This window comes from Chinchilla lanigera, unplaced genomic scaffold (assembly GCF_000276665.1).
Source record: "Chinchilla lanigera isolate Chin_1 unplaced genomic scaffold, ChiLan1.0 scaffold00028, whole genome shotgun sequence".
Lineage (NCBI taxonomy): Eukaryota > Metazoa > Chordata > Mammalia > Rodentia > Chinchillidae > Chinchilla > Chinchilla lanigera.
Window position 1 is genome coordinate 2808172 of NW_004955429.1, and position 14093 is coordinate 2822264.

Consider the following 14093-nt stretch of genomic DNA (forward strand, 5'->3'; position numbering starts at 1 on the left):
TCTCCTGAGCAGCCAGGACTGCAAGGGTGCACTACCACACCTGGCTCCAGTGTCTTTCCAGTGATAGTCATTACCACTATCATCATCGATGAGGAACTTCAAATACTGAGTTTCAGTAAGATCAAACCAGAAAAACAGCCAACTAAATTCTCTGAACCTAAGACACGTGCCTGACATATGAATCAAAATGGTTCAGTTATTCCAATTGCTTGGTTTTCAAATATCATCCGGGTGTATTTTTAAAAGGGAGCGATATATTGAAATGACTTTTTCTTTAGAAATCGAATCTCAACATCTATCTGCACAAAGGTAGTGCTCATCTTAACTCCTCAGAGGCAGCAGAAAGTAATGAAGAACGATGCCCACAGCTACATCCAAGACACAGGAACCTGTGGCCATGTGTCTCGCCGCTTCTTCTCACCTCAGGTCTTAGAACTAAACCCCAGAACCTTCACTCTTTTCAGCCTGGAAATCAATTATAAAGCACTGCTTACTATCTATTTATATTTCACAAGTCACGAGATAACAGTTCCTAATACTGCCAGACTCTTCTAAGGAGGAGGAGGAAGAACAAAAGCACGGAAGATGGAGAAAAACCACACTAGCATCACTTCAGAGGGGCAGGGGCGCTCAGCATGTATGAAGCCCTGGGTTCAATTCCCAGCTCCAAAACAAAACAAAAAAACTGAAAGACCCCAGCAACAAACCACTTAAAGAGGTTTCAATGGCTTTTAGGCGCTTGCTGACCCTTCAGGCCTTCCACGTTAGGTAAGTTTCCATATTTTTCAGGTAAATTTACTAGGCCCTCTCTTGTTTGAGCTGAATGTGCAGGAAAAGGTACAGACTTTTGCGTCTGACTTTTAAATATAAAGGCTATTTTTCAGAATATTTTTTCAAAGAAATTTCATCCTAATTATATATACACTCTTACTAACTAGTACTTAGTAACTAGTAGCAGAACTTATCTTAAAAAAAAGTTATGTCAGTAGGCAGGTGTACAAGCTGCGAGTATTGCTGTGAACTGGCAGTAGAGGGTTTTTTTGGTTTTGTTTTATAATTTGACAGTATTTGGAATTTCAGACTATATGTGTATACATAAAAATGTTACTTTGATGGCTAAATTACTGCCTGATGAAATCAGGATTCTTGCTTAGGCTATTTGATGCTGTGACACAACATCCATACAGATTACACAACCAGACCTTACATGCCGTATAATCTTACCTGATGCAATTCTATGTGTGTCAGCTCTGTAAAATACTGCCACTGTTTAGCCTTATTGCAGTGTCATGGTGGGAGAGATGTTATATCAAGTAAACAATGCCCTGAAACATTCCCAAAGTTCTTAGAGGTGTGTTGAGCCTATCCCATGAAACTGTGCAGGGGAATACACTGGGTACGCTCTCCCTGCTTGCTTACACACAGCAATGCACACATTCCAATCCATTCACTCATACGTGCATTTGACCAAGAGGAGCGAGTGCATTTCCACTCTTCCCTGAACATCGCAGAATGTTATATCAAGAAGTTATATCAAGTAAAAGCCTGCTATTTTTGTGGGGAAAAAAAAAAAAAAAGATGAAATCATTAAAGTGCCAAACTGAGTGACGCCTTAGCAAAGCTGGGCACCATGCCTACTTCCTGCTGGGAAACTGCTGTCACACTCCAACTCCTTGGAGAGGTGACAGTCAGCAGCCTGAGAAAAAGAGGCCCTTCGTTTTAAAAGGTAGCCATGGCTGGGAGTAGTGGGCAGGAAGATTGCCAAGTTCAAGCCCAAGCTAGGCAATCTACAACTTAGCAAAATCTTGTCTCAAACAAATAGGCTGGGCTGTAGCTCAGCAGGAAGGCCCTGGGTTCAATCCCCAGTCCCATAAAGAAATAAAAATTTAAAAGTAAGACTAAAAAATAAAACAGATCCTTGACATAAATCTGTAATATGAGAGCCTAGGAAGGTGAAGGTTTTGATGAGCAGATGCTCACGCATCTCGCTGGTAGGTTCCAGCTCAAGCTCAGAAGAAGAACATGTCCGCCGGGCTGTGGATGTGGTCTCTGCCCCTTCTTCCAGCCTCCATCACACCAGGAAATAGCAGAGAAGTGCAAAGAAGTCAGCTTCTCCCCTCGCACTTCCTGTGACCGATTTGAAAACAACAATGCTGTACTCTCCTGGAGTCCCGGGGCCCTGGGCAGCAGGCCTCACACAGACCTGGATAGGCTGAAAACCCGGATGTCACCACTAAGGCCATGTGCCATGTCCCCAAGTTCAGAAGCTGCGCTGGAGTTTCTTTGGCAGTAAGAGAATAAACCACAGCATGAAGCCTGCATCAAATACAGTGCCACCTCACAGGCACCCGTTTATCTGGAGATAAATCTGAAAACTGTTTAGAAGTTAGTTTCAGGAGATCAGTTCTTTGCCCTTGATGTGAAGACTGCTGCGGAATCTGAGTCTTATGATTGAGCCTTTAAAGAACTGCCCTGTCCACAACAGAGGGAAAGGCTTTCCTGTGAGCCTGATGCCAGTTTAGGTTTATGAAGGAGAACGGCACCAATCAAGAATAATGGTGCAGAGTCTGTACTCGCCGTTCCCTCCTGCACCCTGTGCCCGTCGCACAAGTACCTGATGCCAGTAGCACCTCTCACACTGGAGTTTATTTGTAATTTGTTTCAGGCCTCACATTAGGTAGCAGTATGAAGAAAATGGTTTTTTAAAGTCATAGAGAAGCCAGCCATGGTGGCACACAGCTATAGTCCCAGCTGTTCAGGAGGCTGAGACAGGAGGATCACTTGAGGCCAGGAGTTCAAGGTCAGCCTGGGTAACACTGCAGTAGTTGGCTCAATGATTTGGAATACACAGAAACCACAAACAGTTTCAGAACATGAGCAGCCTGACATTGGTCATTATTCAAGTGAGCTGTCTGGAATGGGTGCTTTGTTAGTCTTCCTAGGGTTTGGCCTTTGTAATCTCCTTTGTTTTTACAACAACTATTAAATGTTACTTCCTTTTTAATCACAGCTGGGACCTTGACCTGTAATCGAATGTGACAACTGCATCCTGGAATCTGACCATCTGTCACCTAGCCCAGCTTTGATAAGTTCGCCAGCGGGATCCTGTGTCACTCAACCGTTGCACAATGGCATTCTGTGCACCACACAATTTAAGCAGTGCTGTTATACGGGTTGCAGGCGATAGTATCCATTTTCTAGTGCTGAAGTTTCCTGCAGGAACAGATGGTGTCAAGTTCCATGATCACGGTGGGCTGCTGAGGACAGACCTGGGAGAAGCGCTGCATACAGATGCCCCAGCTGTCCCGTGTTCAATGAGTAGGGTAATTTCATAGAAATCTATTTATTAGAAAGCCCCCACACCCCCATGAGGTTTGTGCATGTTGACTAGGCTGGTGTCAAACTCCTGCTACAGCCTTTTTGACCGGATTTATTGATACTATTACTCCTGACCTACAGTTAAACTTCAAATTTTGCTGACCTCTACTGCAAGTTAGGCTCTCCGGAAAGCAGACTGTGAGGTGGAGTCTAAGGTGCAGCATGTTTACTGAGGCGCGCTCTTGGGATCAACACCCAAGGGAGGGACGACAGAGATGGAGTGCACTGCAGACCCATCAACCGCCTCAGACTGCACAGGGGCCCTGCCGCCGTCGGCCCCTGGACACAGGCTGTCTGGTGCAGAGGCACGGCTGGGGAGAGGCGCTCCTTGCTGGTGCCAAGTCCTTTTTGAAGGGGGTCCAGGAGTGTGTCTTGGAATCCACAAGTCTGTTTCCTGGGCAGTGCAAGCCTGCGAGGTCTGTTGTATGCATCCCTAGTACTTTACCCGCTCAGGTATGGCAGCTATCAGCATATACGGAGAATATACCGACTGAGGCATAAGCCTTTCAGGGCCAAATTACCCTTTGAGAGCAGACTGTCAGCCATACTCCTCCCTAGAAAAATGCAAATACACAAAAATTTTGCACACAGTTTCAAGGAGTTCACAGACTCCCATAGCTTCCGTGGGTCTTAGGTTAGAACTCCCAGTCAAATAATTTAGCAGAGAATATTTAAGGTCCGACTGAAAAGCTTTCTGTAGGAAAAGGAGAAAAATCAATAAAAAGGTAGTTTCCTCCTCTTATGCTATTACAATATTTGTTCTACTGTTTTCTAAAATCATTTCCATATTAAGCTACAAGTATTTAATATACACCGTGGAAGCCAGACAACGAGATCTGATGAACCTCCCAAGACTCAGCTCTGATTACTACAGGATAAAGAAGAAGCAGGTACATACAGACAAGAACAAGCGTGGGCCACCAGGGTGAGAAGGTACCCTGGGGGTCCAGCTCAGACAAGGCACTGTGTGGTCCTGCTCCACAGTCTTTAGTTATGGTCTGTTCAGTGTTCCAAGCCCTGCTTGGCAGATAAAATCACAAATGGCCCAGCCATTCAGGAACCCATTGCCCCTTCCTGCTTTAAGTGGCATGGAGGCTGCAGCTAGGCACTTAGCTCATCAGGGCCTGATCCGACAGTGTCCTTGGCAAGCAAGAGCTCTCAGCAGTCGAGGCCTGCATGCAGGGACATTTGGCAGTGTCCAGAGACACTTTCAGTTGCTATCAACTAGGGCTAGCTAGTGGGTAGAACCCAGAGGTGGTAGGAAATATTCTACCACGTGTAAGACAGTTCCCTACCATCCACACAGAGAGCTCTGGTTGCAAACATCAGAAGTGCTAAAGCTGAGGAGCTGCTCCAGACTGCAGGAACTGGATTTCAAACTGGCTCAGAAGGGCCACTTCTGTCCTCTTCCTTCAAGGCATACAACATGGATGGACAACAGCTAAACGGTAATGGCCAAAGATTTCACAGCAGGCTTGACACACAAGCCTAGGTTGAGCAGAAGGCAACCCCAAGCACAGGGTGATGTGCTGGACACAGACGGGCACAGCTGCAGAGCACCAAGGCGGTGGGCTCAGGCGCTGTTTGCTGAGACTTGTCTTACAGCGATCATTACATTTACTGCTGACAAATCTCAGGCGCTCCTTAAAAGTTCTACTGGGAAAAGAAATACACGAACATTCAACAGTAGGTTAAGTAGATCAGTACATCACACTCTGCTGGAATTTCACCACCACACAAAGTAATTATGAAAATATTTTCGCAATGTGGAAGTCTTTTAAAAATAATGGTAAGTAAAGCAGAACACAAAGGCATATACCAGTCTGCTGAAGGGCTGAATCCAAGAACAGAGTGGAAGAGGCTGCGGAAGGCAACAGGGAGATCTTCTCCCCTTTTAAGATTCACTTAATGGTAAAGGTGCAGCTGTTTTAACTTTTATAGATACTTGAAACATACAATTTGCAGAGTCAAAATGTCTTCTCTCAGACACGATTCTGAAGGTTACCGGAAGGCAGGCAACCCCGGGTGTGGGCGCTCACTGCCCAACGGTACAGGTTAACTTTAGAACAGTCAACCTTTGGACATGTGTATAATTATTAAAAGTATGTTCATCTTTCAATTCCTTCCTCATGAGAAAAATTAATCTGGCATTAAGGTTTTTCTTTTTTCTAAAATGTTTCTTTGTAACTGAAGTCATTCATTAAAGGATGTTTAAAAAGCCTACAGACTAGAATCAGCAGTGAAGTTAGCAGCTCAAAGTCAGAATTTACACATCACAAAGTGAATTCTTAGGTGTTACTTCCTAAGAGGGAAACAAAAGAGTAATCTTGCAAAGGAAGACTTTCTAAATACAGAAAGCCAACAGAGTTGGACACACATCTGTAATCCTCACTACTTGGGAGGCTGAGGCAGGAAGACTGAAAAGTTCAAGGCTAGGCTGGGCAACTTAGTGAGACCTTGTCTCAAAATAAAATTTAAAAAGAGCTGAAGATATAGCTCTGCCAGCCACACGCAAAGGCGTGGGTTTGATCCCCAGTACCACCAGGTGGGTAGGGGAGTGCGTGTGTAAAAGTTAGTTACTCACCGGGAGTTATTATGATGAATGTTACATGCTCGGGCCATTAGCACCACAATAATTGGTCGAAAGGCTTTTCCTTTTCCATCGAAGTAGTACTCGGACATTTCCTTAAGTTCCGTTGTAGATATGAACAATTCCTAAAACAAAGTTCAGTGAGACCATCCTAAGTATACAGTGTCAGGATCTGTTTTGTAAAGCTTTGGTTTAATTTCAATGTGTCCATTTCAATTAAGAAATCAAACACTAAATTGGACAAGGCTCCAGTATCGTCTGGCCGCAAAGCTGGCTGCACAAACAATGTCTGGCTCCCTTTTCCCACAGTCCTCAGGGCTAGAACAGGTACTGCCACCTGCCCCACAGACGGCAGCAGGTGGTCAATGGCTCCGACACACAGCAGGAGGCGGGAGAAAGCCCCTGGTGGGCCAGGAACGCTGGGCTAGTGACAGCTTGACTAGGGGCAGCGTGGAAGATGGAATCGAGAGGGGAAAGGAACTGTGGGAGTCCACAAAGCAGGCTGGGGGTGTCCTGCATCCGCAGGCAAAGCTGCGCACCTGGGGCAGGAAGACAGGCTGGACGTGGAGAAGAAATAGGGCTCTAAAGTCTGGCCGGGCCTCTCTTTAGCAGTGAGCATTCTGCAGGTTCACAGAAGAAGCGCAAAACACGGTTTGTCTAAGTGCAAGGAGTTCACCAGCACTGAATCCGGGAGACAAACACTGTAGGAATGTACACTATTCAATGTATAATACAGTAGTGCCCGGTATTCCCAACACAGTAACAACGATAAATACATCAGAAGCTCAGAGAAAGACAATATCAGTGCAGTCGAGAACACCTGTTTCATGGGGGAAATGAGCTTTGACATGACGAGGAGTAGCAGGGCTCTGCTTTGTGAGAGGGAGGCCCTTCCATGGGTGCGTGCTGGTCCTGCCTACCTCTCAAGGACATCCTGGACCCTTCTTTCCCGGTAACAGTCAGGGAGCAAGGAATGGTGCCCCAGAGAGGTTCAGGGCCACAGGATATGGGGGAGCCCATCACAATTTCCCTGGGTTACTCAGTGCCAAGCACTGTGATAAAGGCAGTAGTCATAAAGACGAGGACAACAACCTTTGCCACGTGGAGCCCAGGGCCTGGACGGGGAAGTAAACCAGTAACTGCAGTTCGCACAACACCGGATGACGGGTCCTCTCACCCAGGAGAGCGCGTGACCCCGGGAGCTCAAAGGCCAGGGCCTGACCTGGAACAGTGCAAATGGAAGGCAAGACATGGAACAGAAGAACACGGCAGAAAGGACAACCCGAGCGCCCTTCCTGTGCGGCACCTTTAATGCTCAGGGACACACATTTTTGTAGGGGTAAAAAGAAGAGTTAGAGCTGTAAGAGCTGTCCAGAAGCAGTTACCCATACAGCGCAGAGAAGACAATTCAATCTGGAGTAGAGGTGTATTATTTGGGAGTCTTAGGTACGGAAATGGATACCCAGAGTGTACAGAAAGGATGGGCCCACAGAATCGCAGGCAATGGCAAGATGAAAGGGAGTGGGTGGGGTGGAGGAGACAAAGAACAACCCACGAATAAACTGAGGGACAGTCTAAGGATTAAGTAAGTAAGAGAGTATGGAACCCAAGGGAACAGGTTTCTTTGTTTCCTTCTTATGGGTAGGGAAGGAAGGTCAACAGCGTCCACTGCTCAAAAAAGGTCAAAGGAGATGAGAACAGAACATTTCGTTTAGCAGGCGGATGCTAAGGATGCTAATGGTACAATGGGCAGAAGCCGTTTCCGAGGTGGGAGAAGAAGCCACATGACCACGGAGGAATGAACGAGAAGGGGCGAGGCTGAGACAGAGGCCAGAGCGCGCCGTGTGCGATGCAAGGGAGGGCGGGCGCTGGGGCTGGCGCAGGCCTGCAGAAGCGCAGACGACAGGTGCCGTGCAGCACCTCTGTAATCCCAGCCTCTGAAGGCTGCCACAGTGGACCTCAGCTTTGAGCTCGGCCTGGGCAAAGTAGCAAGATCCTATCTCAAAAATAAAACAGGGCTTGGGGTACAGCTCGGTGCTGAGGAGCTCAGCTCCACCCCCAATACCAGAAAAAGAAGGAACAGAAGGACGGAAGGACAGACAGACATATGGACTGCAGTACCTCAGAGGGGTAACAGACACTGACAGGAGGCTGCAGACGAAACAGAGGAGCAGGTGATTCCTGGTGGTTCCTGAGGAACCAAACTGCGCAGGGGCAAAGGGGATGGGACTTTACAGAGGCAGGGGTAAGGGAGCGACCAGCAGCAGAGAAAGTGCCACAGAGCAGGCGCTGAGGGACCTCTCCCTCTGCGGCCTTCGCGTGCTTGTTAAAGGAGGGCATGTGGGCTGTGGCCAGTGCTCAGGGCTAGCGTGCTCGTCTAGTACGTGTGAGGCCGACTTCCAGCCCCAGCACCGCAAAAGGAGTGTGAAAGCTTGTGGGCCGATGAGGGGGGAAGGAAGCGCACAGACATTTCTGACCAAGGTTGTATTTGCATTTATTTTTAATGTTCTGCTGTGGAACCCGCTTCGGTGCCAGGAGCCTATGGACAGAGGCCAGGCAATGGTTCGGAGTCACGGTTTGCTCTGGCACAGGACACAGTGAGAGGCCTACAGGGACGGGCCTGCCATAAATCCAAACCCATGCATTGGACTGCATTTTAGAAAACACATGAGATGGCGAACCACTAACGGTCTGAGTAAACGAGGCAAACAAGACAGTGATTTGGGGGTCTAGCAGTGACATTCAGAATTAGACAGTGGCAGGAGTCACGGGAAGGTGCTGGAGGTGAAGAGGAAAGGTTAAGTAACTCCTGGGACAACACCTACCACCGCACCAACTCTCAATTTCGCAATCACCTTGTTCTAGACAGTAACGTGTCTCGTCCTCCACACTGCCCAGCTCCAGCTTGTGCACGTTGTTGCTTAAGAAACATTCAAAACCTGAGCTATGCAAATCAATTGTACAGGGGACTGTACCTGTCTCAAAACCTGCCCTGCTTTCTTCCTAATTCTAAAATGTTACCACGATTCAGGCACTCAGATGTTCTGCTGCAGACTTACCTTTTTAATGTCTTCATATAGACCTTTCAAGTCTCTCCAGCCAAGTTTAAAAGGATCAGTGTATTTCTCACCACTCTGTATTTTACTATAACAGCACACCCCTGGGGTTGTGTGATGAAACCTGAGAGAATTGAGAAATGCAAATGAGAAAAGAAGAAAAACAGGGAAACAAAGCTTTTGTAAATGGGGAGGGGAAGAGGGATTGAAGAGCGGGGAGGGGAATGAGAAAAAAAAGTAGCAAGATATATCATGTACAGGTACAAATTCTCTATGATGAATGTGATCATTATGTACATCTCAAATGTACCAACAAAATCTGATTGAAAAAAAGTAAAACAAATCATCCAAGAGAAAAATAAAAAGAAAAATGCACATGACTCGTTTATTTTTTTAAATTTTTTTTTGTCCTTTTGAGACAGAGTCTCGCTATTCAGTTCAGGCTGGCCTTGAGCTCACTTTTTAGCCCAGGCTGGTTTCAAACTCGCAGTGATCCTCCTGCCTCAGCCTCCCAAGTGCTGGGATTACAGGCGTGCGCCACCAGGCCCCGCATGACTCCACTTTTAAAGAAGTATTACACACACAAACATGTAGTGCAGTTGGATGATGGAAAATTAAGCCCTAACACTTGTTGGAAATTAAACATAAATCAGAAAAAGTCTTTATAATTTAGAAAAACATAAAGAATTTTGTTCCTGCTAAATGATATGTTAACAGATCACTTTTATAAATATGACCTTGAGAACAGACCTTATCAAAGCAACACTAAACTATGTTGGTTGTGATCTGAGTTGAACTCAAACTCCTACATTTTGAAAAGTTCTTATTTACACATGTTAAATTTCTTCGCTTAGCCCATCACAATTAAGAATAGAAATTTACTGGCAACATGATCAATACTTTCAGCAGTTTTAATCAAAAACAGTTTACAGTCGTAAACTTACCGTGACAGACCATACACATTTCGAAAGACAGATGTTATGCTCTTCACAAGATTAAAATAGGACATCTATAAAATGAAAATATCAACAAACTTGTGAGAATATTTGTGAAAAACTTGTCCATAACATCAGACAAGAAAACTCCCATAATTCATAATAAACATGATCTTTTCATCACCCATTTAGAAGCAGGATCAAAAGTTTCCTTTCCTTACTATAAAAGCAACACTTTTCATTACAAAAAACATAAATAAGAAAAAAGAGAAAATTCAAAAATCTGTAGACCATCACTTCCCCAACAAAAGCCAGCTTCCGTATGCATAGCTACCTTTCCAGCCCTGAAAAATAGTTTAAAAGTCTTCTTCCACTTAACTGCGATGGGTCAGAGAACAGTAAGGGCTGCTATATTCTTCTTTTAAATTCTTTAAACAATTAAGATCGAAACTGGGTGTGGTGCCACAAACCTGTAACCTGAGCAGCCGGGAAGGCTGAGGCAGGAGGCTGGCAAGTTGAAGCCCAACCTAGGCAATTTGGCGACTTTTTGCCTCACAACAAAAAATAAAAAGGGTGGGGATGTGGGGGGAGGGACAAGGCAGGACAAAAGCATCACAAGGCCAGTGAGATTTCAATATTAAGCAAGAAATTTACATTTACACAAATAAGACCTACGTACTTCAGGTGTTTATTATTAAACATATTTGGAAGCAGTGCTTCTGGACAAGCAATGTTTAAAACAAAATAAAGCAAACAACCACAAACTCAGAGGCACATTTTGGTAATATTAACTTGATCAGAGATCAAAGATTGACAGTGATTACTTACTTAAGATTCATTTGGTAACAAGTTTGAATTCCAACTTTTTTTTATGGAACTGGAGATGGAATTGGTGGTCTTCACGCTGACCTACACCTCTACTTATTTTTATTTTGAGAGAAGGTGTTTTTGGGGTTTTTTTCTGTCTTTTTGAAACAGGGTCTCACCATGCAGTTTAGGCTGGTCTCAAAGTCACTTAGTAGCCCAGGGACGCCCAGTCTTTTGAATTCTCTAGGTGGGACCTGAACTCACAATCGTCCTATCTCAGCCTACCAGAGTGCTGGGATTATAGGCATGTGCCACCACATCCACCTTTAATTCCAACAATTATTGGGGTCCACTACTGTGGGGAAGAAATTGTGGCAAACCTTGGGGACCCAAAGATACAGACTGACTGACAGTGCTGAAGAATTCAAGAAAAAAAAAGGCATTTAAAAATTACTAGTCAAGGGCTGGGGATTTAGCTCAGCGGCACAGCGCCTGCCAGGCAAGCGTGAGGTTGTGAGTTTGATTCCTGGTACCGGAAAAAAAAAAATTAAAAAAAAAAAAAAACTACTAGTCAAATGTGGTAAGAAAGCATTTTGACCAAAAGGATGAATATAACACTAATAAAAAGTTTATCTGCCCTATATGTCAGTCTGGCATAGTGAGACCCTGTCTCAAAAAGACAAAAATAACCAAACAAAAAACAAAAAAAAAAAAACCCAAAGCAGTAACTCTGGAATAAATAGGGCTGTGTTTTTTGTTTTATTCCCTTTTTTGTTATATATTTTCAGATTTTTCTTTAATGAAATAGACTGCTTCAGGCAGATGCAAATGCCGGTAAATGTTGACTCTGCCACACTGTGGCCAAGGAAGACTGAGTTGTGTTCTTTCTACCATAGCGCACTCTATTAAACCAGTAGGAACATTTAGGATGCCCAAGCACATAGTATCTCAGAAAGCAAAGCAATAATCCTCCCTTTTGATTTTTATCTTCTTGTGACAACCTACTTTTCTTTTTTTCTTTTTGAAATGAGTTCTGGCTAAATCGCTCAAGATGGCATCGAACTTACTTACAATCCTTTTGCCTCAGCCTCATGAGTCACTGGGATTGCAGACGGGTACTACCACATTTGAGTGAACACTTGGTTCTTCTAGCTTTCCGTTCACACAAATCTAGTATTTTATTATAATCCTTATAAATTACGTCTTAATGGAAGAACAACTATTCAGTGTAACATCCTGTGGCATGCTCTACTGGGGTGAAATTTGAAAATTACATAGTTAATACAGGGCATTCTTTACCACCACGCAGGAGAGTTTTTGGAGGAGAGTTTGGTTCAAATCTCACTACTTTCATGTGCCAGGTTTGACACCTTTTTAATAATAACCACTCATACAGCGATGCTGAGATTAACTCAGGGGGTGCAGTTTATGTAACCTCATTGGCCCGGAGCCCAGCGCACCGCCTACTTACAACCAGCACACCCAGGGCCTGCAGCATCCCTGGGCAAGTGCGGCACACTGAGCCACACCCTGGCCCCTCAGCCTACATTTAAGACAGTATCTACTCAATCTAGGAGCAAGTGCTTCCAGAGGTCCTTAGGGCAAAGTTTCCCAAAGTGATGTTGGAGACTCTCCCAGGAGCACTTAAGTATTACGGGCACACAGCGAGAAACTAGCGCTGTAACGATCGGCTAGCGGCAACAATCATTATCCAATTCCAACTTTGTTTCCTCTTTCCATCACTCACGGCCCCTGACAACTCAACCATGCCTCTCATAAACTCACCTCTTAAAATAACAAAAAATGCTCAATTAGAGTCAAAGATCTACTGACGACTGACTTAGTACAGTCAAACGCACATCGCCCTTTAACCCCTTACAAGATTTGTTGTATACAAGTATCAGAAAATATGTATACAAGTATCAGAAAGTAGCAGAGCTGTGCTAGAGAGACAAACTTGCCTTATTGTTGCTCTTGGTCCCCAAGGACTACTGACTTGAAATCATGCCCAAGAGACCCCCAAGAGACTTGAAGTAACCAAAACACACAGGTCTGAAACTGAGACTCAAATGTTAACTGACAGTAACTCTATCCCTGGCACACCGTGCGGCAGGATCAGCCCCGCCCTTCTTGAAGTCCGGAGGCAGAGACTCCATAAAGCGGAGTCTCTCCAGACTTTTCCACGGCTGAGATTGCTTGACAGACACAAAATAAAAACTAAAAGAGAAAGGAATTATCAAAGGAAAGAACGATCTAGCGGCTTCACATGGTGGCTGCATCTATCTCTTCAAATACTTATCTGTGGAACTGGAAAAATCTGAAGCCTGGCTAGGACAGTATTGCTATGGATCCCGGTAAACCCTACCTCCTCCAGCTCTTCCCACAAGCCCTCCACCCTCCTTATAACTATTCTTTTTTTACTAAGTCTATTCTCTCTCCAAACTCTTTTTTTGCATGATAATTGTAATACACATCCACTTTGGCACAAAGCAGACATTTATAAATGCTACACATTTCATGCTGGCAAATGGATGAGTACACGGAGGGATTAAGTGTATCAAATCTGACTGAAATCGAAGAGTCCGAAATTCACATGGAGGGCACTTCACCGACGGAAAGTAAACAATCACAGCGTGATGGGAGCTGTCTCTAAAAATAAAAGTGAGCCCCCACATGCTGAACGGTTGAGAACAGCACGAGTCTACCCCGCGGTACACCGCGACCTCGTCACTGCAAAGGGAAGAAGGTCGCACAGGGCCATCATACCGCGTGCGTTCAGCAGCTGAACTGCTCGGAAACGGAGAAAAATTAAACTGGATCAAAGGCAGCATGGGGAGCCACGGTTAGTGCTCAGATTCTGAGCTGACTTGTAGAAGTCACAGGAGACTCTAAAGACGCCTGCCCGGTTTCTCTCCTGACGTCCCCAGCCGCATCCCTCCCGGTGCTCTTCCAGCCCCGTCCACGGGCGCCCCGGGCGCTCCGCTCCCGTCCACCCGCCAGCGTCGGGGGACCTGCCCAGACCCTTTCCTACGCCCCCTGCCAAGGGCCAGCGGAACCCTGTCCCGGAGAGCGAGCTCAGAGCGCCTGCTGCCCTAAGGTCTGTCCTCTGCAAGCCGGCTCTGCATCGAAGGAAACTGCGGCAGGGGCCTCCGAGATGTTCCTGCCAACGCCCCGGGGGTCACCCCGACCCTCCCGCGTCTCCTCGGTCTGCGGGACCCCGCTCTGCGCTTGCCTGCGGGAGGCCCTCCCAGCGGGACCCCCGTCGCCCCGTGCGTCCCGCCGGGGTCCCCGGCGCACGCGCTCCCGGCTCCCATTCATTCCGCCCGC

At 45.9% G+C, this 14093-nt stretch overlaps 1 protein-coding gene across 1 annotated transcript in view; it reads right to left on the minus strand.

Moving 5' to 3' along the window:
* Pdss1 (prenyl (decaprenyl) diphosphate synthase, subunit 1) overlaps positions 1–10033 on the minus strand; it is a gene marked incomplete at its 5' end in the record, with an annotated part of 34358 nt that extends 24325 nt beyond the window's left edge. The window contains 3 exon segments of the mRNA XM_013515433.1: positions 5963–6093; positions 9028–9148; positions 9969–10033. Of these exon segments, the coding sequence (XP_013370887.1) occupies positions 5963–6093; positions 9028–9148; positions 9969–10033 (317 nt within the window).
* Between the last annotated feature and the right edge of the window lie 4060 nt (positions 10034–14093).